The sequence below is a fragment of the Takifugu flavidus genome, chromosome 2, assembly GCF_003711565.1.
Source record: "Takifugu flavidus isolate HTHZ2018 chromosome 2, ASM371156v2, whole genome shotgun sequence".
Taxonomy (NCBI): Eukaryota; Metazoa; Chordata; class Actinopteri; order Tetraodontiformes; family Tetraodontidae; genus Takifugu; species Takifugu flavidus.
The window spans coordinates 9,822,244-9,845,377 of record NC_079521.1 but is presented as its reverse complement, the minus strand read 5'-3'; the positions used below and the strand labels follow the sequence as shown (position 1 = coordinate 9,845,377).

Here is a 23,134-nt window from a genome sequence, read left to right as displayed (position 1 = left end):
GCATGAAAGTAATGAACAACAATGTGCGTTTTGGGTAAAAAACAATAAACACCAGTTCCATGCCTGAAGAATCGAAGTTCTTGTAAACTGCACACATGCAAGCTATTGGTCAAATAAATATTTTAGTGCTATTTTATTTTTGTGAAGTTTATTTGACTCGGTAAAGGTTTTGTTCTTTTTTGCAGAGGAAATAAACTGGAATATGTTAAAGCAGAAGACAGCTGGAGAAATCAAGGTGAAAGAATAATTTTCATTTTTAGACGTAACATGAGACATAAGACGGTGGCCTGGCTAAAAACAATGTTGTCACCTGGATTTAACTAAGCAAACAGGTAAGATTACTGCATGGACAATTATCTTTCAGCTATTTAATCCTCATTTCTTAAACAACCATGTTGAAAGACGTGTGGCAATGGAAAAGACGTTAGTCTGTTTTAGAACGGTCAAGTCATTGCTGTATTGAGAAAAAACTGGAGATTGCAGAAATGACTTAAATTTGACAAAGAAAAATCCTGAATAATGGTGATTGCTTAAGTGTTTTATGAAATCAAAATGTAGAAACACAACAGCAGAAGAAGTCTGTGTTTAGTTGTGAAATTAGAGTATTTCTACAAGCACAAATGAAGAAAACTTGAGGGAATGGAGCTGAACAGCCTTAAGAAATTCACTAGGGAGCATAAAGATCATACTTGTAGAGGCAGATGAAGCCTGTGAGGGTGGTGCTCTGATCTGGGGTAGCTGCAGCTAAAGATGGCCCAATAAAATATTAGTGTGTGACCTCTTTCTGGTGCAGGTTTGTATCGGAAATGCCACAGTTTCTGGCAGATGGCACTAATTGTCTTCTTCCTTAGTGCTTTTCCATTTGATTCTTGATAGCTCCAGATGGTGGGCTGGCCCCAGTGGGATGCATTTTTGGGAGGATCTGTATCTGCTGGCAGTCTCAGCATTTAAAACAAATTTCAATGTTGCTAAAATTACACAAATTCAAATAGTGCACTGATCAATCAAAACTTTCTTATGCTCTCCTTTCTAGGCCTCATGCTGCAATTACTAAATGAAAAAGATCAAATATAAATAAGACATTTCTTACATTGTAAATTAACAAATATATTGCTGCAAATGTAAGTTTACATAAGCTGATCTAAACATACAACACAATATTCACCTAACCTTTAATCAAAAATTAGCCAATGATTATATCAACATGAGACACTTAAAAAAACCAAGAAAAACAATTTACAAAAGGGCACTTGCTTGGTCCAGAGGGGATACAAACACGTATTTTAGCACCACCTAGAGTCTGTGCACACCCTTGACTTGTCTCTGTTCTTGTTCTGGTGCTGTATCGGATCTGGCCATCTCATTCTGTCCATCTCAATGGCTTTTTCCTGCCATTGATGCATGTTCAGGGCAGGTTCAGGCTCTGAGTTTCTGTAACAGATCATTAGTTGGGCTCTTTAAGGGTCAGAGGTGTCACGACTAAGAGCACAGGGGCAGAACCCCAGACTGCAGACAGGTGACACTGGTAGTTATCGGGGCAACTGAACTGTTTGAGTTCCATGAAGACGTTGTAGACAGACACATACGTTCCTAAAACTTCAGTCCAAGTACAACAACTCCCGTCACAGGGAGGAATTGATCTGGAGAAGTAAAGACGACCACACATCATAGCCAGATATCCAGGAGAAGTGGTGAAAAACCTGTCAGGAGGCGAGCTATCCCAAGGGAAAAGATGTCTTAGCCAAAAGGTTCACATTTTTCTCTAACACCAGATGAAATCCCAGCAGTAGACCTCATCACTGAATCTGCCATCTGGAACAAGAAGCCGACAGAGACAGAGGCAGAACATCTAAGGCTAAAGCTGTCAGCCATGCTCAGGTGACAAAGGAAGACCTGTGGCTACCCTGGTTGGTCCTTCATCAAATCCTCTAAAAAACCCAGACAAGACAGAGAAGAATCAGAACAACATTGTTATTCCATCTGTTGAAGGGCATTCTGAGAAGCTCAGGAGGATTTTCAATAAACAGGACATCCTTCAAGCCCTCCAACACCCCGAGGCAGAAGCTCGTCCACCCAAAGACACAAAGTAAGTGTATAGCGAGGAATGCCCAGACCTGTACAAAACAACTGCTTCACAACCGCGTGGCAGAGCACAGAAGAGCCAACTCCTCAGACCAGGACTGAGTAATGCACCTGCATCTGAGTAACCAAGGACACTGGTTTGAGGATAATAATGCACAGGTTTGGGCCAGGGAGGAGAGATGGTTCAAGAGAGAAGTGAAATAAGCCATCTATGTCAAACTGGAAAGACCATAATTAAACAGAGGATTAGGTTATAAGACATCACCTCTCACCTGTACAATACAGCATTGAAAAACATCCCCTGGAGGAGAAGAGGCCATTCACATGTGGCCACTAACAAACCCCACTGTGTCAGGGGACGTTTCAAACACCCACATGAGGGGTGGAGCAGCCAACAACCAGGTGACTAAAGCTCCAAACGTGTTCATGGCTCCTGAAGAGTCTACCTATCTGGAACTCCCCAACAGTCAGTTAGAACTGATGGAGCCTCTTGGATGAGACATGAAACATCTTCATGGAAATCAAACCGACCAGTTGCAACGGTTCACCTGCCGGATTTACCATGACCTGGATGCCTGAGGGCCGGGAGAGACGGGTGACAGATCCCCAAGTAAAAAGATTTATTTACAAAATTTACAGCACAATGGTGACCCGATCGTGCCGTAGAGAACTGTGTGAAAAACCCCAACGAGAATCATTGCTCTTTGGCACGAAAGACGGAGAACGGAAATGCAAAGAATAGTTTTAACACAAACAGTACAGTTGCAGTCTGTGCACACTCAGCTACCAACAGCAAAGACCAAAGATCCGACACCAATCAGCTGGTGTTGGCTGCTTAAAAGGATTCCCAACCAGGATGATTAGCCACAGGTGAGGTGGCAACCAGCACGAGCCGGGATAGAGGTCAACCACGCCCCCTAATGGAAGCAGATAGCAATTACAAGGCAACAGTATACAGCATCATGACAAAAGGTCTCGGTTCCATTGAATGTTCTTACATTATATTGTTGGGTGAAGGGTTAACAAAATTCAGCGCTAAAGTTAAAACTCTGAGATTGTTAACAGTTAATGCCCTGTGTGTTGCAGCTATAACACACAGCATAATGTTGCAGCTATAACTCATATTCATCCAGAATAGTCAACTTTAATCATCACATTTATTAATCATCACATTTCCATGTAAGCATGTATTGGTATTTAGCTAAATTTACACACTGAACATTCTCCTTATTTAGTTATCATCTGACAGCTCATGCTGAGTTTTGGATGAAAAATGTGCATTTTGATAAGATAAGTTGTCTGCTAGGCCTTCGGTGCCTCATGTGCTTGGAGGATGCTGGAACCGGCAGAGATTATTCTGAAAACACAAGATAAGTATTCATTAGTGAATATAAAAACTGGCTGTTAACCACCCTACATTCTGGTGGATGTCTGGCCTGGTGAGCGTTGTGGTACCTAGGAAACCGGAGACGGTACCACAGCGACTTATGCTCCAGTCGACGGACCTTTTGGTTTTTATTTACCAATGGGGTTTTGCTCTGTGCATCTTCGTTTATTTTTTTACCCTTTTCGCCTCCTCCTTCCTGACATCAAAGCTCCAAAGAGGAGGTTGATCCTGTTAACATGGGGGAAAAAATAGAACTAGTCAAGCTTTACAATATTTAGGAATCAGGAATATATAATTCATCCAGATTTAGGCATCTAATTTAAATGTTTTCACTTTCCTGAGCAGTTTAAATCAACCTTCGGGACATGAAGTGAACTACAGATCATAATTAATTTAAAAACTACGAGGGAACCAAACAGTTAGGACTCAAAAACAACTAGATATACAGTAGGGTGTAAAAACAACCTCTAACCCAAGAAGACAAGAAAACCTAAAATGTCCTCAGTGAGGCCACATCAGCAGTCTTTTGGAAGATTTGCAATTAAAAGTATGACTGTGACACTTCCTTCCACTTTGAGGTGCAGCTAAGCAGAAACCTTTGTGAGTGACTGGTACCATTTTTACTTTGAACAAAAGCTAATGATGTTGGAGGGAAATAATGAGATCCAGTAACACAACAGGATCAGACTTTCTGCTGTGCTCTCTGGGATAAATGTCCTAATCCCTCCGGCATGTCTGGATTTCATTTGAGCCTGCAGGAGACACTGAAAAACAAAAACGGGAAAACCCCCGGGTCACAGAGCACATGCAGAAAACAGATTTATCTGCACATAAGTGATCAAATTGCATCTACAAGTGATCGCAGGAAAAAAACTCAAAGACTGAATTTAGACTTTTATGAAAATAAATCTCCACCAATGTTAGTTCAGAGCATGTTAAAAAAGGCCACACATCTTAGGGACACTTGGGCTGGCACCAACAGAATTAGTTGATCTGAGGTTCTTAAAGAACCTAGTTGGTTTCTGAACCTGTACCTGGTGGAGAACCACAAAGACAGGTGGACGTGCGCAGGAGTGACGTCATCGCAGTGTCGAATGTCGAAAAGATGAGCGATGACTAACGGGAGGAGGCTGTTGTGTTTGTTTTCTGATTGCCTCTCATAACTGTGAGCTTTACTAAGTCAAAGAAACGACTAACCAAGACCAGGCGTCGGCTTAATCGGGTGTGCATGTTCGACTTTGACTCCACGAGCGTCGCCTTGGCAACGCGTCTGTTATGCCGCGCAGGAAAACTAGCTACGCTGCCCCCTAGTGGCCGAGACGGGAACACGTGAAACTGCAAGATCCGAAACGACTGAAAGCTGCAATCATCTACGGCCACACTCCAAATAGGAGCACCAGCAGCATAATGTGCCATTAAAAACCCCTCAGAATTACTTATTTGATCATCTAAGAAGGTTATTCACCCCCAACACAAGGTTATGACTTGTGGGGTGACTTAAACCTCTGGATAAAGTTGAACCCGTCCATTTAAATGTGGATGTTATTCGAAGCCAAGTTAGGCCTGAAGTCTGCTGTGGGCAGCCTTTCTCGCTTGTGCTTGTGCTTGTGCTTGTGCTTGTGCCGTGTCTCTGCTATCTGTGAACAAAGGTCAGTGAATCAAATTCTTGCTTTTGTGCCAAACATCTGAGGCAAATGTTCTCTCTTGAGCTGGAAAAGCAAAATCGACCAACACAGAAGTACAATTAAGCACAAAAAAAGTATCGAAAAAACCCAAAACACTGTTTTAAAGGCTTGTTCTTGGATGAATCAGACAGCAGAGTTGTGACAGGAGAGGTTAAAGTCAGCCGAGCAGTTTGAGCGGCACTAAACCGATTTTTAACGAGGTGAAATGAGTCGGATTAAACAGTTCATTAAGACACATGACTGCGGGATAATCCGTTGAAAGCGACTCAGACATTCTTTTCCAGGCCAAGTGAAACCAATCTCATTCACCTAGACACACACGCACGCCCGCACACACCGTCTTAGTGACCAAACCAGTTCTTTAGCCCTGACAGCACTTCCGCCGTGGTACTTTTGCACCGTCTGATACCAAATCTAACTTGTTTCTCACGCAAACACACTCGCAGCGGTTATAAGAGCAGAGGGGGGGACAGGCTCAGCGCCAGCAGGCGCACAGAACACGACACAGACGGACCCTGCACAGGCAGCATGGGTAAGAACCTTCACTGCACAGCGCACAAATCTGCTGCTTTTACGATGATTCCGGCTACAGAAACAGGTGGCAAAGTTTTAAAAACTGGACTTTCAGCGTTTGTTATCAGGAATAATCAATAAATGTTGAATAGGCATTAAGTTCAAGAGCATCTAGAATATTATTACTACTAATAAATAAGAAGAACTCCTTTCATCGACAAATTGTGAATGGAGTCCGGACGAAAACAGCTTGTTGCATTAATTATGGTGCTCTTTTACTGTTACTGTTGCTCTTTGCACCAGAAAAGGAATATAAACGTTATCACTAGGTCAAAGGTTAACAGTAAAAACCCGTATTTAGGTATCAGGAGTTCCACATTATGTCAGAATTTGACCAAAATGTATCAGCTTAAATGGAATATTTATTGGCTGATTGAGTTTAAAATAAAACAAATGTCCATATTAATCTGATTTCATTATAGTTTTACTGCACATATCCAGTTACACTAACGATGATGTTGCATGTGTGTGGCAGCAACAAAGACGGTCCTCATCGTGTTCGCCCACCAGAGTCCTGGTTCCTTCAACGCGGCGGTGCGCGATGTGGCAGTGCAGGAGCTGGAGCAGCAGGGCTTCCGGGTCCTCGTGTCTGACCTTTACGCCATGAAGTTTAGAGCCGACGCCACGCGCGACGACATCATCGGTGACCTCTCTGCCTCTAAATCGATGTAGTAACAATGAAATAAACCTGTTAAACAGCCGATAGATGACAGCAGATCTGTCCAGATCCGCTGGTTTCATCCTGGCTGTCGCCTACAGGGGAGCTGAAAAATCCAGAGCTGTTCCAGTACGGAGATGAGACCATGAGCGCCTGGAGGGAAGATCGCCTCAGCGACGACATTGTGGCCGAGCAGCAAAAAGTGGCGGAAGCCAACCTCATCATCTTTCAGGTCAGAGATCAAGCACATCGCTGTCTGCCCGTTTAAAACCAGAAACTTACATTTTCTGAAATGAGGCTGCAATCAAGTCCTGCATCATGTCGTACCGCAGATTGACTGTAATTTTACTGTTTGAGCCTCATCCAAGAGGCTTCATCAGTTCTGACTGACTGGGAGACCCAGATACAGCGCCAACTCCTCAGGCCAGGACTCAGCAGTCCACCAGGACAGAGGACACTCAGTTGGGGACAGTACAGGTTTGGGCCAGGGAGGAGAGATGGTTCAAGAGAGGAGTGAAAGAAGCCATCTATGTCTGACTGGAAAGACCATCTTTAATGAGGGGTGGGGGTCTGAGACATCACCTCTCACCTGTCTACAATGCAGTGTTGTAAACCTCCCCAGGAGGAGAAGAGGCCATTAACACCTGGCTAAATGACTGACTGAAGCTCCAAATGTGTTATTGGCTCCTGATAATTGTCTGGAACTCCCAAACAGCCAGTCAGAACGGTCTCTTGGATGAGACGCGAGACATCTTTGAAAAACTCAAACAGTCCCGTTGCTTCAGAATTACCATGACTTTCACAGACGCGTGTTAATGATCCTTTTGCAGTTCCCTCTCTACTGGTTTAGCGTCCCCGCCATCTTGAAGGGTTGGTTTGACAGAGTGTTGACACAGGGTTTCGCATTTTCCCTGGAAAACATGTACGATGAAGGTGTGTTCAAGGTCAGTCTCTCGCACTTTGATAAAGAATCCTAATCTGATTGCAAATCAGTGTTTTCACCACATTGCTGTCATGCCGGTGAGATGTTAAAGGTCAGGTTTGTGTATTTTCCTTGCAGGACAAGAAAGCCATGTTGTCCTTCAGCACGGGAGCAATCCAGACCATGTTCCAGCCTGACGGCATCAATGGGGATATCAATGTCACGCTCTGGCCTATACAGGTAACGTCCTACCTGAGAGTTCTTTTCATCTCAGAATTAACAAAGTAAACAGAAAGAGAAAACTCACGTTCGCCTCCAGGGTGAAGATAACTTAAATTTCCTGTGTTAATGTGGTTATTAATCTGCTTCCTTTCAGAACGGCACTCTGCACTTCTGTGGATTTCAGGTTCTTGCTCCGCAGATATTCTGGTGTCCAGCTCACTCCACGCCTGACGCACGCACCGCAATGCTGGATGGGTGGAGAGCGCGGCTAGAGGGACTGATGAGGGAAAAGCCTCTGACGTTCGCCCACTGTGAGCTTTTTAACCTCAGCTTTCAGGGTGGGTTCCTGATGCGGCCAGAAGTGAAGAGGCAGCAAGAGTCAGAGCCTTTCGGGCTCACCACGGGTCACCATCTGGGGAAACCGCTGCCACCTGACAACCAGCTTAAAGCGCCATCGATGGAAAACTGATGCAAAAGCAGATTGTGGAAAATAAATTCTTTATTCACAGTCTCTCAAACCCATTGTTCAGGCTGCCATTCATCATCAAATGATGAGATTTGAAACTTTATGCTCACAATTAAGCTTTGATAAGATTTACACAAAGTTTTGATTTTTTTAAAAATATAAATAGTATATGCCGTTTTGGATAAATGACCAGGCATGCTAAATGTGAAATGATTCAGTTTGAGAGACATGAATACAACTTTCACTACTGCTATAAAGAAAAAGAACTGATTACATGACAGCATCAACTTCATGGCCCAGGTAGCGACTGTTTATATATTTCAATGAACACTGGGCCTCATTCACCAATATGTTCTTAAGAATCTTCTTAGATTCTTTAAGAAGTTCCTTAAGAAAACCCTACGTCAGATTCATCAACGCGCTCGTAAGCCTCAGAATTGTTCGCAGCTGTGTTCTTTGATGAACGCCATCTACTCGTAAATTGAGTGCGCGTGCCAGGTGAGTCTAATTAACACACGATTAGCATAAGTCACCGCCCACTAACGCCCATAAAAGGAACTGCAGCAGGAGCCTGTAGACAGTAAGGATGGGCGATACCACACTTTTGGGATTCGATACCGATACTTTTTCTTGTATTTTCATCGATAACGTTCATTTCCTACTGGCAATTTGTCAGTCAAAATATTACATTTAAGACAAATGCAGACCATTTATTATGATCAATTGATTACTAGGATTTCCTTATCCTTTAAACCTGCATATGAGAGTTGTTCCATGAGAAAAATTAATTAGAACAATGTCTGACACCATCACACCTTTAGTGCACTTGAGGTATGTCACCACACTTTACTGAAGTCTCAGATTAATGAAATCATATTCACATTTTCTGCTTTAAGACGATTGCGGCTCTGGCTGATTATTTCCTCCGGCTCTGCCGTTTGCTGACTGTGTCGGCTCGGCGGACTGTGTTGCACGTTGATGCTCACTCGCCGTCTGTCACGTGACACGGGCCAGCTCCACACGCCGCGAGGTATAGGGGTGTCCCGGCAACATTAACCAACTAATCTAAAACGGCGGAAAGTGATGCATACACCCAATTTTTTTTTTTTAGTTAGTATCGATATTTATAAAAGAAAATCGATACCAAATGAGTAGCTTGTGAGTATCGATACGCCCATCCTTAGTAGACAGAGCAAAAAGCATCACAATGCCGAAAGCAAAAGAGGCGGATGTAGCGCAGCAGGTGAGGAGGAAAAAATAAAAAAAACTTTAGTAGTTCAGAGGTGGAGGTATTGCTGCAGGAAGTCACCCGGAGAAAATCAGTTATATTCAGTAGTGTTGGTGCTGGTTATACCAGCACTAATAAAAAGGAAATATGGGAGGCAATCACACGTGCAGTGGACGCAGTGTCAGGAGAAGGACGCTCAGTAGCGGAGGTGGAAAGAAAATGGGGGGGCAGGGTTGGCCCGAAGTGCTGGCTGCAACTGGTTGCAGAGATCTCAGAACCGGTCGTGGGAGCCTGAAGCGTCCAAAGAGGAATTCATCGCTCTCTGAAAAAAAGATCTATATGATCACAAAACATCCGTTCTCCCCTTAGGGCCCGATCAGCAATATCTTGCAGTAGCAATAAATGTGCCATTGGTTTGCGAGCCTTGGATGGAGAAGTGCCACATATAAATAGGGTGGGGGGGGGGGGGGGTTACTTGATGGCATGGTTTCCAATTTGGTTGATTAATGTTAAGTCATTGGCACATTTACGTAATTTAAAATTTCTCTGTAAATCATCAAAAATAGGAAATAAATAAATATGACAGAATTATCATTGTAATATTGAATTTTATTGAACTGCGCAAGAGAAGAAAACACAACCATGGGTGACTTAAGAACAAATTTGTTCCTAAGAACGGTTCGTGAATGAGACCGAATGTCGGCTGAGTATCAACACCTGGCGAGTAATGAGACGAATAGAAACACCTGAAGTCCACCCCCCTCCGTATCGTTGAGTGGATCAGTCCGGTCATGAGGTCTCTAAAGGGGCGGGGCTTACTGGGGCCAAAGGCTAGTGATTGTAGTTTTGTTTGTCTTTACTGACATTTCTGGGCTGGTTTATGGCTTCTGGTCTTAAAAAGGCAACACAGTTGAACACAATAATCCTACACACACTTATCATTTCATATCTGCCTCTTATCTGTCGCATCGACCAGACACGGAAAACATGAAATTGAAGTTTAAAGAAGAGCACTACCTGGGTAAGACAGCAGCAGGCTGGTGAAAATTGGATGATAAAAATTTCTTCACACATTAATTTTCCAACTCGATTGTGACCAGTGCCGCTATAAATAGTTAAGACTCAATATATTGAAACGTTTCAAACAGATCTGCCTGTCCAGGCACGAGGATTAGCCTTCAAGCTGTGTTGTGATACTGCCACCTGCCGTCCACTTCCGGGCTACTCAGCCACGGAGGCCTACCAAGCCCCGCCCTCAACAACAACAACAACCAATCAAATTAACTAAAGAGCGAACATCATCGCTATATTCGGAATATTGCAGCTTGATATTAATTAATGCAAACAAGAGCGATATTTTACATTATTGCTAACAAGACTAAAAACAGTTCCATAACATAACCTCAAAAATAAGTCCTTTTTGGGAAAATATTACACTTTGGCTACTTTTAGTAAAGTAGGTTAATAGTAAATAAACTATTTCTTTGAGCTGCTTCAAAACCAGCTGCAAGGTACTGCTAATGTTTGTTTAGCTTGCTTGTTGATACAAAAGGGACCACCCTCCAAGACTGATTGTAAAGACTTGTGTGTCAAAGGCTGGAGAGAAAGCTAACAATGACATATTCTGTTTAGATTTTCATTTTCAAAATATAGCTTTTGTTTGCATCAACTGAAATAGTCACAATATAGCAAAAATATTTGCTCTTTAGCTGACTTAGCGGACTCGAATTTCAACAATTGGTTCTGCTGTAGCTTGTGATTTGATTGGTTGGACAGTGCCAGGGTTAGTTGACACTAACCCTGGAGCTTAAGCTGCACTGTTACAAACTGACACAGTTTAAAATGAGCTGAAAATGTTTTGTGTCAGCAGAGTTAAACACCAGAAACTCTGTCTGCACTTTAACCCTTTGACAGGTCAGTGGCCCAGTTCATCTATATCATATACGCATCACCATCAGAGGCACCCATGTTCCTGTTTGTGGACCAGGTGTCGTCTGGGACTAGGTGAGGACAGGTCTGGGACAGATGTTGTCCTTTGTCCATGAGCCAAATAAATTGAATAATCAAAGTATTCATAATGAAGAACAAGTACGGTAATTTTTTACCTGTTTTTGCAGTTTTGCACTTTTTTAAAGATTTGCTCAGTAATATAAGTTTGTTCATTTGAATTCCAGCCTGCATTTGTGTGACACTTGAGTTTCCACCCAACATTTAACTCTCACCTGACAAACATGACTCGGCATTACTTGCTTTGTCTTTTCTTTACTTTTTGGTTGTTTGTCTTTTTTAGCTTTAGATGTGTGACTTCCTCATTAGTCTTGTGCTGGCTGTAACATAACTGAGTGAACACTTAGAACATCTGTCTACCAAGATTCTACTTTTAATTTCCTTTCCTCAGTCTCCATCAACAGAGGTAATCTCAATCTTTATTTTAACTCTTCACCTCTTCTATATCAGGAGGATCAATCACAGTTCCGCCTGCTGATTCAGTTTGTCTCCTGCTTCGGCTTCCCTGGTTGTTTCCACCAGTTTTATTTCTGAACTCAATACTCAATATGTTTATTCACTTTAATGTGATGGATGGATGTGATGAACTGTCTGTACATCATTATCTGATGTCCAGGCAGTATTTTACTATTGCTATTGCTAGGCACCAGCTACTTTAGATACTACTGATGAAAGAATTTTGAACACTACAAAGAATAACTTCTCAAATGTATATTGACTATTTTGTCTTGTGTTTTGTCAGAATGCTGGTCTACTTGTGGTCCCCAGAGTCTCTAGGGGTTGAACGGGGGGTCGAGCATTTAGCTACCAGGCCCCACTGCTGTGGAACCAGCTCCCTGTCCAGGTACGGGAGGCTGACTCCATCGCTACTTTTAAAATTAGACCTTAATTAAACCTACCTCTTTGAAAAAGCTTATTGTACAGTAATTCTGTAGTTCCAGTTATAAGTTCCAGTCACACTAATTATCATATTTAGAGGGTCGTCTAATGGTTAGCATCTTAGTTACGCTGCTATAGGCCGAGGCTGCCGGGGTCCAGAATCATGATCACCTGACAGGCCTCAGTCACCCATTCACATCCTCCTCTCCTCTCCTCTCCTCTCCTCTCCTCTCCTCTCCTCTCCTCTCCTCCTCTCCTCTCTCTCCTCTCCTCTCCTCTCCCCTTCCATACTCTTCTCCTCACCTGGTAGAACAGTGATGATGTCATGAACACATTTTCTTGTGTAGTTTTTCCTGCTCCCCCCCCCCCCATCGTATCCATCTACAGGTATCGTCGCCAGCTGTACACTGACCACTGTAATTAATGTACTTGCATGATCTATTCCTATTTTCCCCTCTACCTGTCCTCCCCCTTCTCCTCTCTCTCTACCCAGCCCCCCCATCAGCAGGAGGGTCCCCCTACATGAGCCTGGTCCTGCTCAAGGTTTCTTCCTGTTAAAGGGGAGTTTTTCCTTGCTGCTGTTGCTTGTTGGGGGTCAGGTCCTGGGATTCTGGAAAGAGCCTAGAAACAATTTTGATTGTAACAGACGCTATATAAATAAAGATTGATTGATTGTGTTTCAGTGCAACAATGTACAGTAGAATGGATCGGTCCGGTCCTGATGTGTGTAAAGGGGCGGGAGCATAGTGAGTGGCAGAAAAGGCTGTTGGTTGTGTTTTGGTCTTTACTGACATTTCTGGGCTGGTCTATGACTTCTGAGTTTAAAAGACAGGTGAGCACAAATATCTCTATACACACACACACACACACACACACACACACACACACACACACACACACACACACACACACCTAAAGTCTCTTATCTGTTGCATCAACCAGACACGGCGAACATGAAATGGGCATTCAAAGAGGAGCACTCCCTGGGTAAGACAGCAGCAGGCTGGTGATCAGACTGAAAGCTGATAAAAATTTCTATGCACACATTTTATACTCTAATTTCACTTCCTGTTGACAAGCTGTTTGTCAATCCAAAACTTTGGCCCTTATTTTTAGGTTTATAGTGTTTTGTATCAATGCAACACAAGAGAGAATGAAAAAAAACCTGTCTTCAACACTCATTGATGGTGTAACTGGTGGAACCACATTACGATTTGCTTCCTCGGCCAAGTTTAGCAGTAATCCAGTTTCACTGTGTGGGCAGTATGACTGTCGGCATTGTGTGAATACACCGCTTGAGTTGTGTATTTTTATTATTTCAGTGATTTGAGAGGTGTAGAAATGTTTAATTTCTCTTTACTGCCTGTTTTCTGAGGTGTCATTAATAACCGTGTTTGCCATTGCGCCCTAGAGAACCGATGTATGCGATCAACCGAAATACGCAACAAGTACCCAGACCGGGTTCCGGTGAGTTCGGCCTCCACTTCCTGCCCCCGTGTGGTTGATGGTGATGGTTGTAATCTCTCTGTGTGTGGTTGGTCAGGTCACTTTGGAGAAGGTCCCTCGCTCAAACATTATGGACGTTGACAGGAGGGAGTATTTGTTGCCCACGGACTTGACAGTGGCCCAGTTCATGTATATAATCAGGAAACGCATCAGCCTGCCGTCAGAGGCACCCATGTTCCTGTTTGTGGACCAGGTGTTGCCCACAACTAGGTGAGGACAGGTGTGGGAAAGATGATCAGGTGTTGTCCTTTGTCCATGATCCAAATAAACGGAATAATCAGAAAGTAGTTATAGTGAACAGCAAGAAATAACATTAATCTGTTGTTGCAGTTCATTTTTTAAATGTTTGCCCAGTAATATAAATACATTTTTAATTCCGGCCTGCATTAATGTGGCGTTTTCAGGGTGATTAAGCAGTTTAAAATTGTAAATTTAACCACCAAGTGGTTTCCGATGGTTTCCTGTTGTTGTGCCCCAGCTACTTTAGATACCGCGGGTGAAAGAGCACCACAAAGAATAACTGCTCCGATGTGTATTGACTCTTTTGTCTTGTGTTTCAGCGCAACAATGGGGGCGCTGTATGAAGAATCTAAGGATGAGGACGGCTTCTTGTACGTGGCTTATAGTGGAGAAAACACCTTTGGCTTTCAAAAAGGCCCCATTCAGACGCAGCCATAACCCGTATCCAATAAAGACCTCGCCGAGTCCCCGGAGCACCGTGAACGGAGCAGGAAGTTGGACTGGCTGCTCACCTGACTGGAAAACATTCCGCCGCATTTGTCCAGGCACCAGATCCTTAAACGTTCTTAGATCTTTCTGTATTTTTATCTTGGTGTTTGGGTTGAGTGATTCAGGAGCACGTTATCACACATTTAAAATGAAGCTGGGATGAATCTTGTTTATTTTTTTATTTTAAAGTGTATTTAATATTTCGGGCAATAGGATGATCTAACCAATAAGAAAATATATTGAACAGCTGATTTTTGGTTAATTGGTATGTGTTTCAAAGAGAGGGCTGTTTGTCTGGTGTGTTTAAAGGTGTGTTTGAGGGTTAAGACTTGGGTCAGGAGTTGGTCAGGATATTGTTCACAAAGATAGTAAAGAATGTGTCTGTGTCCTGGATGCAAACACATTCAATTTAAATTGTGAATAAAATGTTTTCTGACTGTTTCAATGTGGGAAAAAAAACAAATAAAAATGTAACATTTTTGATCTGTAAGATGGTGCCAAACATTCATTCCGCATAAATTTCAATTAAAGTCATAATTTCCCCTTCTTTTGTTTTCTGTCTTCATTAATATAATTCTAGGAACAAAGTGTGTTCTTGGTATCAAACTTCCCTGAATTAAAGCTAAAAGGTGGAAGGAGCTTAAGTTGTCAAAGAAACTTGGCTGGAGGCTTCTTCTGCTTTTTAAAATTCGGTTTGTGTAATGAAAATATTCCCACGTCAGAGGCAAAAAAGAGCAAATGCAGCAAAAAACAGCGATACACTCCTGATTCACCTCTGAGGTCTGAACAGTGACGTTTTAACTTGTATTCATTTGCTAGTCTAACCAGCTCAGTATGGTTAATTTTTTCACAGACTTTTTTTTTTTCTTTTATCAGTACAGCAAAACCTACATTCACACACAAATAGAAATATACACAGGCCAAAATAGTATATTTACTTTATACTTTATTACCTACCTTTCTTACATTAATAAGGTTTCACCAACTATCTTTCATATAAAAGGAAAAATGATGGAAACATAACCAAAAACATGTGCACACAATATATTTACAAAGTTCCATGACAGTTCATTAATAAAGCTTTGTTCATAGTTTTGTCTAATATTTATTAATAATATTATTTTAAAAGAAAACATTATAAAATCATTGAGGTGCACTCACATGATTCCATAAATTTAGATTTTTTTACTCTGTTTGTTCCTAATATGATTTCCTAATGTTATTTCCTGCTCAATTAAGGATCTATAACTCTTAAAAATGTGAATATCTTTTTCCTAAGTTTCCAGAAGGTACCTCAGACCTGAGCCAGACAAAAGCAATTTTAAAAACATGCAGCAGTTTGGACACATTACAGATATCATTAATATATAGAGTAAATGGCTTTGGACCCAGCACTGAACCACACGTTAGGAAATCAGACCTTTAATCCTTTAATTGTACCTTATTTAATATTCCTGATGACATTTTACTCTTGTTATTTTTTCCTACCGGTCTCATGACTTCCACTTACATCGATCCTGACCCAAAAGACCCCACAAAGATAGGAGTGCAAGTGTGTGTGTGTGTGTGTGTGGGTGTGTGTGTGTGTGTGGGTGTGTGTGTGTGGTGTGTGTGTGTGTGTGTGGGTGTGTGTGTGTGTGGGTGTGTGTGTGTGGTGTGTGTGGGTGTGTGTGTGGGTGTGGTGTGTGTGTGTGGGTGTGTGTGCAGTGGTTCTGTGAACGTTCACAGAAGGTCTGCGATTCTGCCTCTGTGGACACCATTTGGGGAAATGAAAGTGAGGTCAAAGAACAGCAAAAATTCAGTTGAATTTGGAACTGACAAACAGGAGATTCAGCAGTTCTTACAATCAAAATAATACACCACTGATGAAATAATACACCACTGATGAAAGGTTCGCTAGCTGATGATGTCATGCAGATTCGTGAGTGTGTTTTCATGATTGTAGCCCCTTTACCATCGTTCATTCTGGATGGTCTTCCTATTACCTCCCAGTACCTGATGCTGGGAGTTCAGGGCTGTTTTTGGAGCTGATTGCTCCACATTTGTTATGTGTTTGTTGAGTGTGTTGCACAAACGTGTAAAGATCAGGGTGACTCCAGCATTTGAAAGTGATCTGGATGAAGGACCAACCAGTAGCTCTGCTACACATTTCTCTCGGGACAGAACATAAACCTCTCATATGAGTGTTGAGCAAAGATTTTACTGGTTCCCAGTGCCCAGTGATCACGGGATTATGTTGAACAGACTTGAATCTTTAACAGAACCCAAAAAACAGTCCTAGAATTCAGGGTTTGCTCAGAAGAATTATCTTCTCCCAATGTTGTGACTTGGATGTTCCTCAGGGAACATAATGGGCCTATTTGGTTACATGGGCCTATTTGGTTCCTCTTCTTTCTGCTACTAATTAAACGCCAACACAATTTTCTCCGTACCAATTTTAGCGGAAGCCTTGCGTAAAGGGAAGGGCTGTTTCCAAGAACTTCACTGAGCGTGTATATAACGGCGGCTCTGCAGACAGTGATGATGCAGAGGAGCAACTCGAGAGGTTCCCATCACACCACAAAACATGAAGACTGTGGCGACCTTCGCATTAATCATCCTGGTCTGCGTCCTGCATGAAGACTCCGCTGGTCAGTACCTCAATCTTTCACTCTTACCACAATAACTGTAGGTAAAAACAAGCAAACTTAAGTGTGTGTGTGTCTGTTTACAGCCTCAGACGTTCACATCATTCTGCGGAAATGCTGTCGAAATGTGAGCATGACTTGTATTCCAGAAAAGATGGTGAAGATAGTCGTAAAAAGTGACTGTAGCGTCAAAGCAATTCAGTAAGTACATGAAGAAAGGTGCGAACAAGTTGAGAGATTAAATATCAATAAATGTGTGTGTGCGCGTGTGTGCGTGTCCACTAGGCGGCAGTGTTTGCCTTCGGTAGTTTCTAGTCTGCGGTTAAATTGAGTTCTTAATATTTGTTCGCCATTACAGCGAAATTTATGGTGATTCTAACATTTGCTCATCGTCCCCCCACTAAAATGTCCATTTCAATCACAGTGACTGTGTAAACTGACACCGTTTGTGCTCCTCCCAGAGTAATGACGCTGAAGAACAGAATATTCTGCCTGGATAGTAACTGGACCTGGGCGAAGTACCTGCTGGAAAAATTCAACAGACCAGCGGGTGAAACCACAAAGATGCCGTTCAATACTACACTGAATTGTACGGAAATGGCTGCGAGATCTGCTGCGATGAAGCATCCTTAGATACTCTAATAACTTAACATAATTATTTTTTATAATTGGCCTGAAATTGGCCTGTTTATTTATGTAAGAGGAAAATCAGCTGTATTAGTATTCAGTTGCAAGTGTTCAGAGGGAAATTGCAGTTAATAAAAATGTATTTTGTCACATAAATAAAAGATCATTATCACACTTTATTTTGAATACAATTACTTCCTGGTGATGAATAATAATGTAATTTTTTAGGCTCCTAACAGCTAACAGCTCTCCATGTTGAAAAGAGCCCCGCAGGCGTGTTGTCTTGCAGCCTGAAGAGCGCTCAGAGTCTTAAATCAGACAGTTTTGACCTTCTGTCCAGCAGCAGAGGTGAAGTCCTCCAGCGTAGGGGAGGAACCAGTGCAAGCAGCCAAAATACCAAAGAAATATCAATGTGATCATGGTGTTCAGTTGTACCCCCCCAGTCACAGGCGGTGCAGGCGGGAGGAGGAGAAGGGGTGAAGAAGGAGGAGGACGGGACTTCAATGTTTCCATTGTTTCAAAAAGTTTCCACGCCAGTAACTGTTTGTACAATTTAAGTAGGAATAAAGAACCTTTAAAAGTCTCCATCTGTCAGCGAGGAGACACAGAGCTTCGCTTCAAATGTGCAAACAAAGTGATAAATGTTCCCTTTAATTTCACACCACCTAAGTCTCAGATAAGACATCCTGTTAGATATGAGCAAACGTCATATTTATAGCTTCAAAGGCTTTTTTTTCCTTATAAATCTGAATTTTGTCAGAAAACAGACAAACCAGCCCTATAGTTTACTTTTATTTCTGAACGTCGACCTTCAGAGGAGCGATAGGAAAAAAAGAACAAGGATCATTCAAGGATTCAAGGATCATTAAATTTGCAGATCAAAAGAGCTGACTGAAGTTTTTCCAACCTTTTGGTCCTTTAGGAGAGCCATTCATACATCCATCTTTTCTTAATTTAGGAGCGGTTGAATCTGTTTTTTAAATATTTGATACAGCTGAACAGCATCTTTTCCTTTATATAATAATTTGGGTTACGAACTCTCTCCAGCACAATTTAGCTCGTGAGGCTAATGCGCTTCAGCGGAAGACACTCAGGACAGAATACTGGGAATACTGGGAACACTGGATGGAGGAATGAAATAATGCAGCTGATAAAAATGCTAATTTACCATGATGGGTGAATATGGTGATGGATGAAATAATGGCCAATTTATGTAGGCAGAAAACAAAAACAGCAAGATAAATGTGATGTTTCTACACATCTAACCTGCTGAGCACAGAGATAAAAGCAGAAACACACCCCGACACGTTTCTGAGGCTTGACGGGGTTTCATCACGATAGTTTACTGTTAGCATTAAAACGCCGAGGTGGGAAGCCCGGCCGCGTGGCCGTCATTCTCCTCCCTGGACGTCGACGTCGGCTCCTCTGCTGATAAGCTCAGCAGGTTCTCCTCTTCCTCATCTCGCTCCTCCTTCCACAGCCGCTCGTAGTCCTGCTTCAGCTCCTGATACGACCGCGAGAAGGTGTGAAAGATGGACGTGGCGGGGAACGCCATGATCAAGATGCCGCTGAGGATGCTGGTCAGCGCCACTATCTGTCCTGGGATGCTGTGTGGCACCATGTCGCCGTAGCCCACTGTTGTCATGGAGATAATGGCCCACCAGTAGGAGGCCGGGATGCTGCTGAAGCTGTGGTGAGAGTGCGTGGTGGCGTAAGGTGCCAGTTCGTTTTCCGCGAGGTGAACCAGGGGGGAGTACAGGGTGACCGCCACGCAGACGAAGAGCAGCAGGAGGCCGAATTCGCGCATGCTGCGCTGCATGGTCAGCCCTAAGGTCTGCAAGCCCAGCGAGTGGCGGGCCAGGCGCATCAGGTACAGGATCCGCAGGGCCCGCAGGAGGCGCAGGATCAGGCTCAGCTTGTCCAAGTAGCCTCTGCCGGTGCCCATGATGACGTCGTCGTGCAGGTCATCCCTGACGTCTACCACCAGGGACACGTAGTAGGGCAGGATGGCGATGGCGTCGATGATGTTAAGGGGGCCGCGAGCGAAAGCCAGCTTGTTCTGAGCGTTAATAAAGCGCAGCAGGAACTCCAAGGTGAACCAGGCCACGCAGATGGACTCCACCACGAACATGCTGTAGCACTTCTGGGAGCATTCGCCCTGCCAAACAGATGAGAGAGGCTGCTGTGAACACCTGCTGGGGAGCCCCAACAGTTATAAATGGCACGGAGGCCGTGGGAATCAGCTATTTTAGCTGGTTAATAACACCCAAAATAGACCAGCTATAGTATTTCCTTTACCGAGTGGTCCCAAAAATAACTCAGATTCTATAATGTGTGTTACAATCAAATATACAAAAATAAATAAAATCTATTTCCACTTGACATCCTTGAGTGATATCAGATGCAAACGAGGTCATCAAGACGAGAAGACTCGAACGCTAGGATGCACTAAGAGTTCTCAAACTGCGCGTAATTATTTATGTTTACTGACACGTGGCTGAACATTAAACCTCGTTATGGCGCCAAATCGATAGCTTCAATCTAGACTTGGAGACTTGGAACAGCCAGAAGAAATACAACTCCTGACAATAAGGCGATACTTATTGGTGGCGGTGAAATGTGCTGAATTAGCATCTAAAGCTAATGTCCAGTTAGTAGGGGAACAATAATTTACACACAACACCACCAATCGCAGTTTAGCATTAGCGACGGCGTGGTAAAGTTTTATAAGAGATTTCATTGTATTTGATGAATGTAAAGATATTAGTATAGTATTTGTAAACTGTTGTTTTGTACATTATTTTCCATTAGATGTTCCCTCTGCCAGCAACAGCGCTGATGTTCTGTACGGTATTTTGAGGTGTGGAATGTTCAGTATTATTTTGAACACGGTAAAACTAGGTGGGAAATATCTCCCCCTACTGATTAAAGTGGTGAGGCCTCTAATAACATGGTTGGCTTTAATAGGATGTTTCTGTATGTGGCTGCCAGCTGTTGGTACGCACCCTGCTGTCTTCTCTGAGTTCTGGCATGGTGCTAATGCAAAGGCTGATGACGGTGACCAGCACCATGACAACCGAGAGGCAGGCAAACGTCTTCCCGGCCAACCCCGACTGGGGGTTTTCCACCACTTCTCTCAGCATCCAGGCCATTCTGCGGGATCCTTTCTCAACCACCCTGGTCTTTTTCTTCAGCTTTGCTCTTTTCCGCCTCCACTCCTCCTCTTTCCACTCCCGCTCTGCCTTTTCCTCCACGCGGGCGACCATGCGGCGCCGGCAGCAGCGCTCCATATGGCCCGGGTCCACGCCCCAGTAGTCGAGCTCATCGTGTAATGAAACAGCACAAAGTTCCCGCAGCAGACGCAGTTTCCCTGCAGCCAGGAAGTTGAGGATCACCCTGAAAGCCGTCGGGTTCCTGTCGAAGAAGTACTCCCGGCGTGTCTCGTCGTAATCGTCGCAGAGACGCGCGATCTCCTCAGGGGTGGTGCAGGAGCGCAGCCGGCCCAGGCGGCTCTGGGGGAACTGTTCCAAAGTGCTCCACGGGAAAGTGTAGCGGTTCCCCCCCACGTTGACGAGCACCTGCAGGGTGTGGTCGACCACATATGAGGCCTTGTGGTCACGGAGGTGCTGAGCTCGTTGGAAGTGAACTCCCTTGACGGTCTCAGTCTCCGGGATCTCAGTGAAGAAGCGGTCGAGGCTGCTGTCGTCGCTGCTGACAGAGTAGGTGCTGAAGTCATGGTTGGCATTGCTGATGATGGGCATGCTGGAGTACCGACGGGTCGGGGTCGGGAAAACGATTGACAGAAGAGAAAACGACTGACAGGACAACTGGGGAGGCAAAAGCAACAAATCAGTCAAATCAGTTGTTTCTTTCATTCCTAGAATCAAAAAGGCATTCGTGTCATCCCACAAGGTCCTGTCCTCGGACCACCATGTGTCCACGTGTCCCGTCTCTCGCTAGCTGATTTTACCCACATCAGCAAACAAAAACTCTAAACCAAAGCTTCAATTATTAACAATCAAACTTGAAAGATGACATCAGTTAAAGCAAAGTAGTCATAAAATATTTGTGCTTCACTTTGGTGGAGTTTAAATGCGGGTTTAGTTGTAATAATTAACTATTCTTACCACTGATTGCTGAAATTTTAATAGGCTGGATCCTGGATCGTGTTTACAGTATAACATGATACTCAAAGTCATGTCACATTACGTTTTCTGATTCAATTACTTACATCTATCTTATCCACAAAAGCACCTTCAATGCAGTTATATCCAAACTATATGTTTTATTCTGAGTTTGTGTTTTTTATAATATTTAAAGATAAGTAAAACATGTAATGTAGTACAGCAGATGTACTCAGTTACTCCAGATGAGTAAAATATCCACATGTCTGTATGTCGTCTGATTTAAAATAACCTTCCAGGTTTATTCTATGTTTAAAATTGTTGAAATTCAAATAAAAAGGCAGTAAAAGTTAAATAACCTCACCTTGAGTGGTGCACATGGGCAGCAGCTCTTTATTCTCTCCGTGGTTGTTTCTCTCCTCCCATAATTAAGACATGACTGATGATTAATCAGTAATCAGCCACGTTACTCTGTACAAGTTTGTAGAATCCACAGTTGTCTGTGCAGATCCTCCGGCTCCCTGTACGTGCTCGAGTTCAATCCATTTAACTTGATCCCTCGTCTCCTTCTTCTTGTGGTCGGTGGTATCCCACTGCTGTCCAGGACAGAACAAATGTGATTATCTAACGATGATGTTCTCTAAAACCCTGCTGCTGTTCTCATCTGTGTTTGACAGCAGGAACATCCTCCTCCTCCTCCTCCTCCTCCCTCCAACCATTCTATACTCCTCCTCCCTCCAACCCTTCTCTGCTCCTCCTCCTCCATTTGCTACCCTTTATTCCCACTCTAAAAAAAAAGTGTTAAGTTTTTTTTATGAAACTTGTTTTCCTCGTTCTTAGACATCAAGAAGCCTTTTGAATTCCTACAGAGAGGTTTGATCAGTTTATGCAGCAGAGTAAAATGTAAGTAGCACAGAGTTTAGCAGCACAAACATCCCCAGTGGTTGGTCTCGGTATTGCAATATGCTCTGCCCATGATTCGGTAAGCACGATAATGTTGTTTATTCCGCTTGTTACTTCCAGTAAAAATGCTAAATTGCTAATCCGTGCCAATATGTTAGCAGAAATTCATAAAAAGTGTATCAATAGCATAATAATGGCTATTGTGCCTATAGCACGACCTTATTCTACTCACAGTAGAACGTTGAGATTATAGCTAAACATATTTAGCTATAATCTCAACTTTCTTTCAAGCCCTTTAAAGCTAAACTATGACCATCATTCTGCACTATCTCATGTGAAAATCTATGCCAATAAAAGTTCCTTTCTTGACGATATTAAGCATTTTAGCATATAGTATTCATGTTACCGATTAATATGACCTGTAGATGGGGCTAAATTTGAACATTCCAAGTCATTTTCTGTGTAAAGATTTTATTAAAGACATCCTAAAAAGTGGATATTTTATAGTG

At 43.0% G+C, this 23,134-nt stretch overlaps 3 protein-coding genes and 1 long non-coding RNA gene across 7 annotated transcripts; 2 read left to right on the top strand and 2 right to left on the bottom strand.

The window, feature by feature from the left end:
- Positions 1-567: 567 nt before the first annotated feature.
- Positions 568-5,346, bottom strand: LOC130519035 (uncharacterized). Its single transcript, XR_008948204.1, has 2 exons — positions 3,538-5,346; positions 568-3,439 (listed from the first exon to the last, which is right to left on the bottom strand). It is a non-coding gene; the product is annotated as an uncharacterized LOC130519035 (long non-coding RNA).
- A 165-nt stretch (positions 5,347-5,511) lies between these two features.
- Positions 5,512-8,047, top strand: nqo1 (NAD(P)H dehydrogenase, quinone 1). The gene is made up of 6 exons (XM_057021808.1): positions 5,512-5,686; positions 6,203-6,370; positions 6,487-6,617; positions 7,216-7,329; positions 7,446-7,547; positions 7,684-8,047. The coding sequence occupies exons 1-6, from the start codon at positions 5,683-5,685 to the stop codon at positions 7,996-7,998; spliced, it is 834 nt and encodes a 277-aa protein (XP_056877788.1). The 5' UTR covers positions 5,512-5,682; the 3' UTR covers positions 7,999-8,047.
- Positions 8,048-9,956: 1,909 nt separating this feature from the next.
- On the top strand, positions 9,957-14,890 carry LOC130518940 (gamma-aminobutyric acid receptor-associated protein-like 2). Of its 3 annotated transcripts, none has more exons than XM_057021910.1 (7): positions 9,957-10,244; positions 11,138-11,227; positions 12,793-12,855; positions 13,052-13,096; positions 13,521-13,576; positions 13,653-13,854; positions 14,176-14,890. In XM_057021910.1, the coding sequence occupies exons 1-6, from the start codon at positions 10,211-10,213 to the stop codon at positions 13,827-13,829; spliced, it is 465 nt and encodes a 154-aa protein (XP_056877890.1). In that variant the 5' UTR covers positions 9,957-10,210; the 3' UTR covers positions 13,830-13,854; positions 14,176-14,890. The 3 variants fall into 3 exon arrangements, with proteins under 3 accessions (XP_056877890.1, XP_056877881.1, XP_056877899.1); XM_057021901.1 differs by having other exon boundaries at positions 10,059-10,244; positions 13,653-13,825; XM_057021919.1 differs by lacking the exons at positions 9,957-10,244; positions 11,138-11,227 and having other exon boundaries at positions 12,670-12,941; positions 13,653-13,825.
- A 3,484-nt stretch (positions 14,891-18,374) lies between these two features.
- On the bottom strand, positions 18,375-22,409 carry kcng4b (potassium voltage-gated channel, subfamily G, member 4b). 2 transcript variants are annotated; one of them, XM_057021466.1, is made up of 3 exons: positions 22,082-22,409; positions 20,604-21,413; positions 18,375-19,756 (listed from the first exon to the last, which is right to left on the bottom strand). In XM_057021466.1, the coding sequence occupies exons 1-3, from the start codon at positions 22,100-22,102 to the stop codon at positions 18,953-18,955; spliced, it is 1,635 nt and encodes a 544-aa protein (XP_056877446.1). In that variant the 5' UTR covers positions 22,103-22,409; the 3' UTR covers positions 18,375-18,952. The 2 variants fall into 2 exon arrangements, with proteins under 2 accessions (XP_056877446.1, XP_056877456.1); XM_057021476.1 differs by having other exon boundaries at positions 20,604-21,425; positions 22,087-22,408.
- Positions 22,410-23,134: the final 725 nt, after the last annotated feature.

Bases quoted from the DNA above. Each gene is read 5' to 3' on its own strand.
- nqo1 (XM_057021808.1), top strand. The intron at 6,618-7,215 runs GTCAGAGATCAA...ATCCTTTTGCAG, and splicing joins CCAACCTCATCATCTTTCAG to TTCCCTCTCTACTGGTTTAG. The intron at 7,548-7,683 runs GTAACGTCCTAC...GCTTCCTTTCAG, and splicing joins TCACGCTCTGGCCTATACAG to AACGGCACTCTGCACTTCTG.
- LOC130518940 (XM_057021901.1), top strand. From the start codon at position 10,211: ATGAAATTGAAGTTTAAAGAAGAGCACTACCTGG. The intron at 12,856-13,051 runs GTGAGTGGCAGA...TGCATCAACCAG, and splicing joins TGTAAAGGGGCGGGAGCATA to ACACGGCGAACATGAAATGG. The intron at 13,577-13,652 runs GTGAGTTCGGCC...GTGGTTGGTCAG, and splicing joins AGTACCCAGACCGGGTTCCG to GTCACTTTGGAGAAGGTCCC.
- kcng4b (XM_057021466.1), bottom strand. From the start codon at position 22,102: ATGTGCACCACTCAAGGTGAG. The intron at 21,414-22,081 runs GTTATTTAACTT...TTGTCCTGTCAG, and splicing joins TGTGCACCACTCAAGGTGAG to TCGTTTTCTCTTCTGTCAAT. The intron at 19,757-20,603 runs GTGCGTACCAAC...TCTGTTTGGCAG, and splicing joins AACTCAGAGAAGACAGCAGG to GGCGAATGCTCCCAGAAGTG.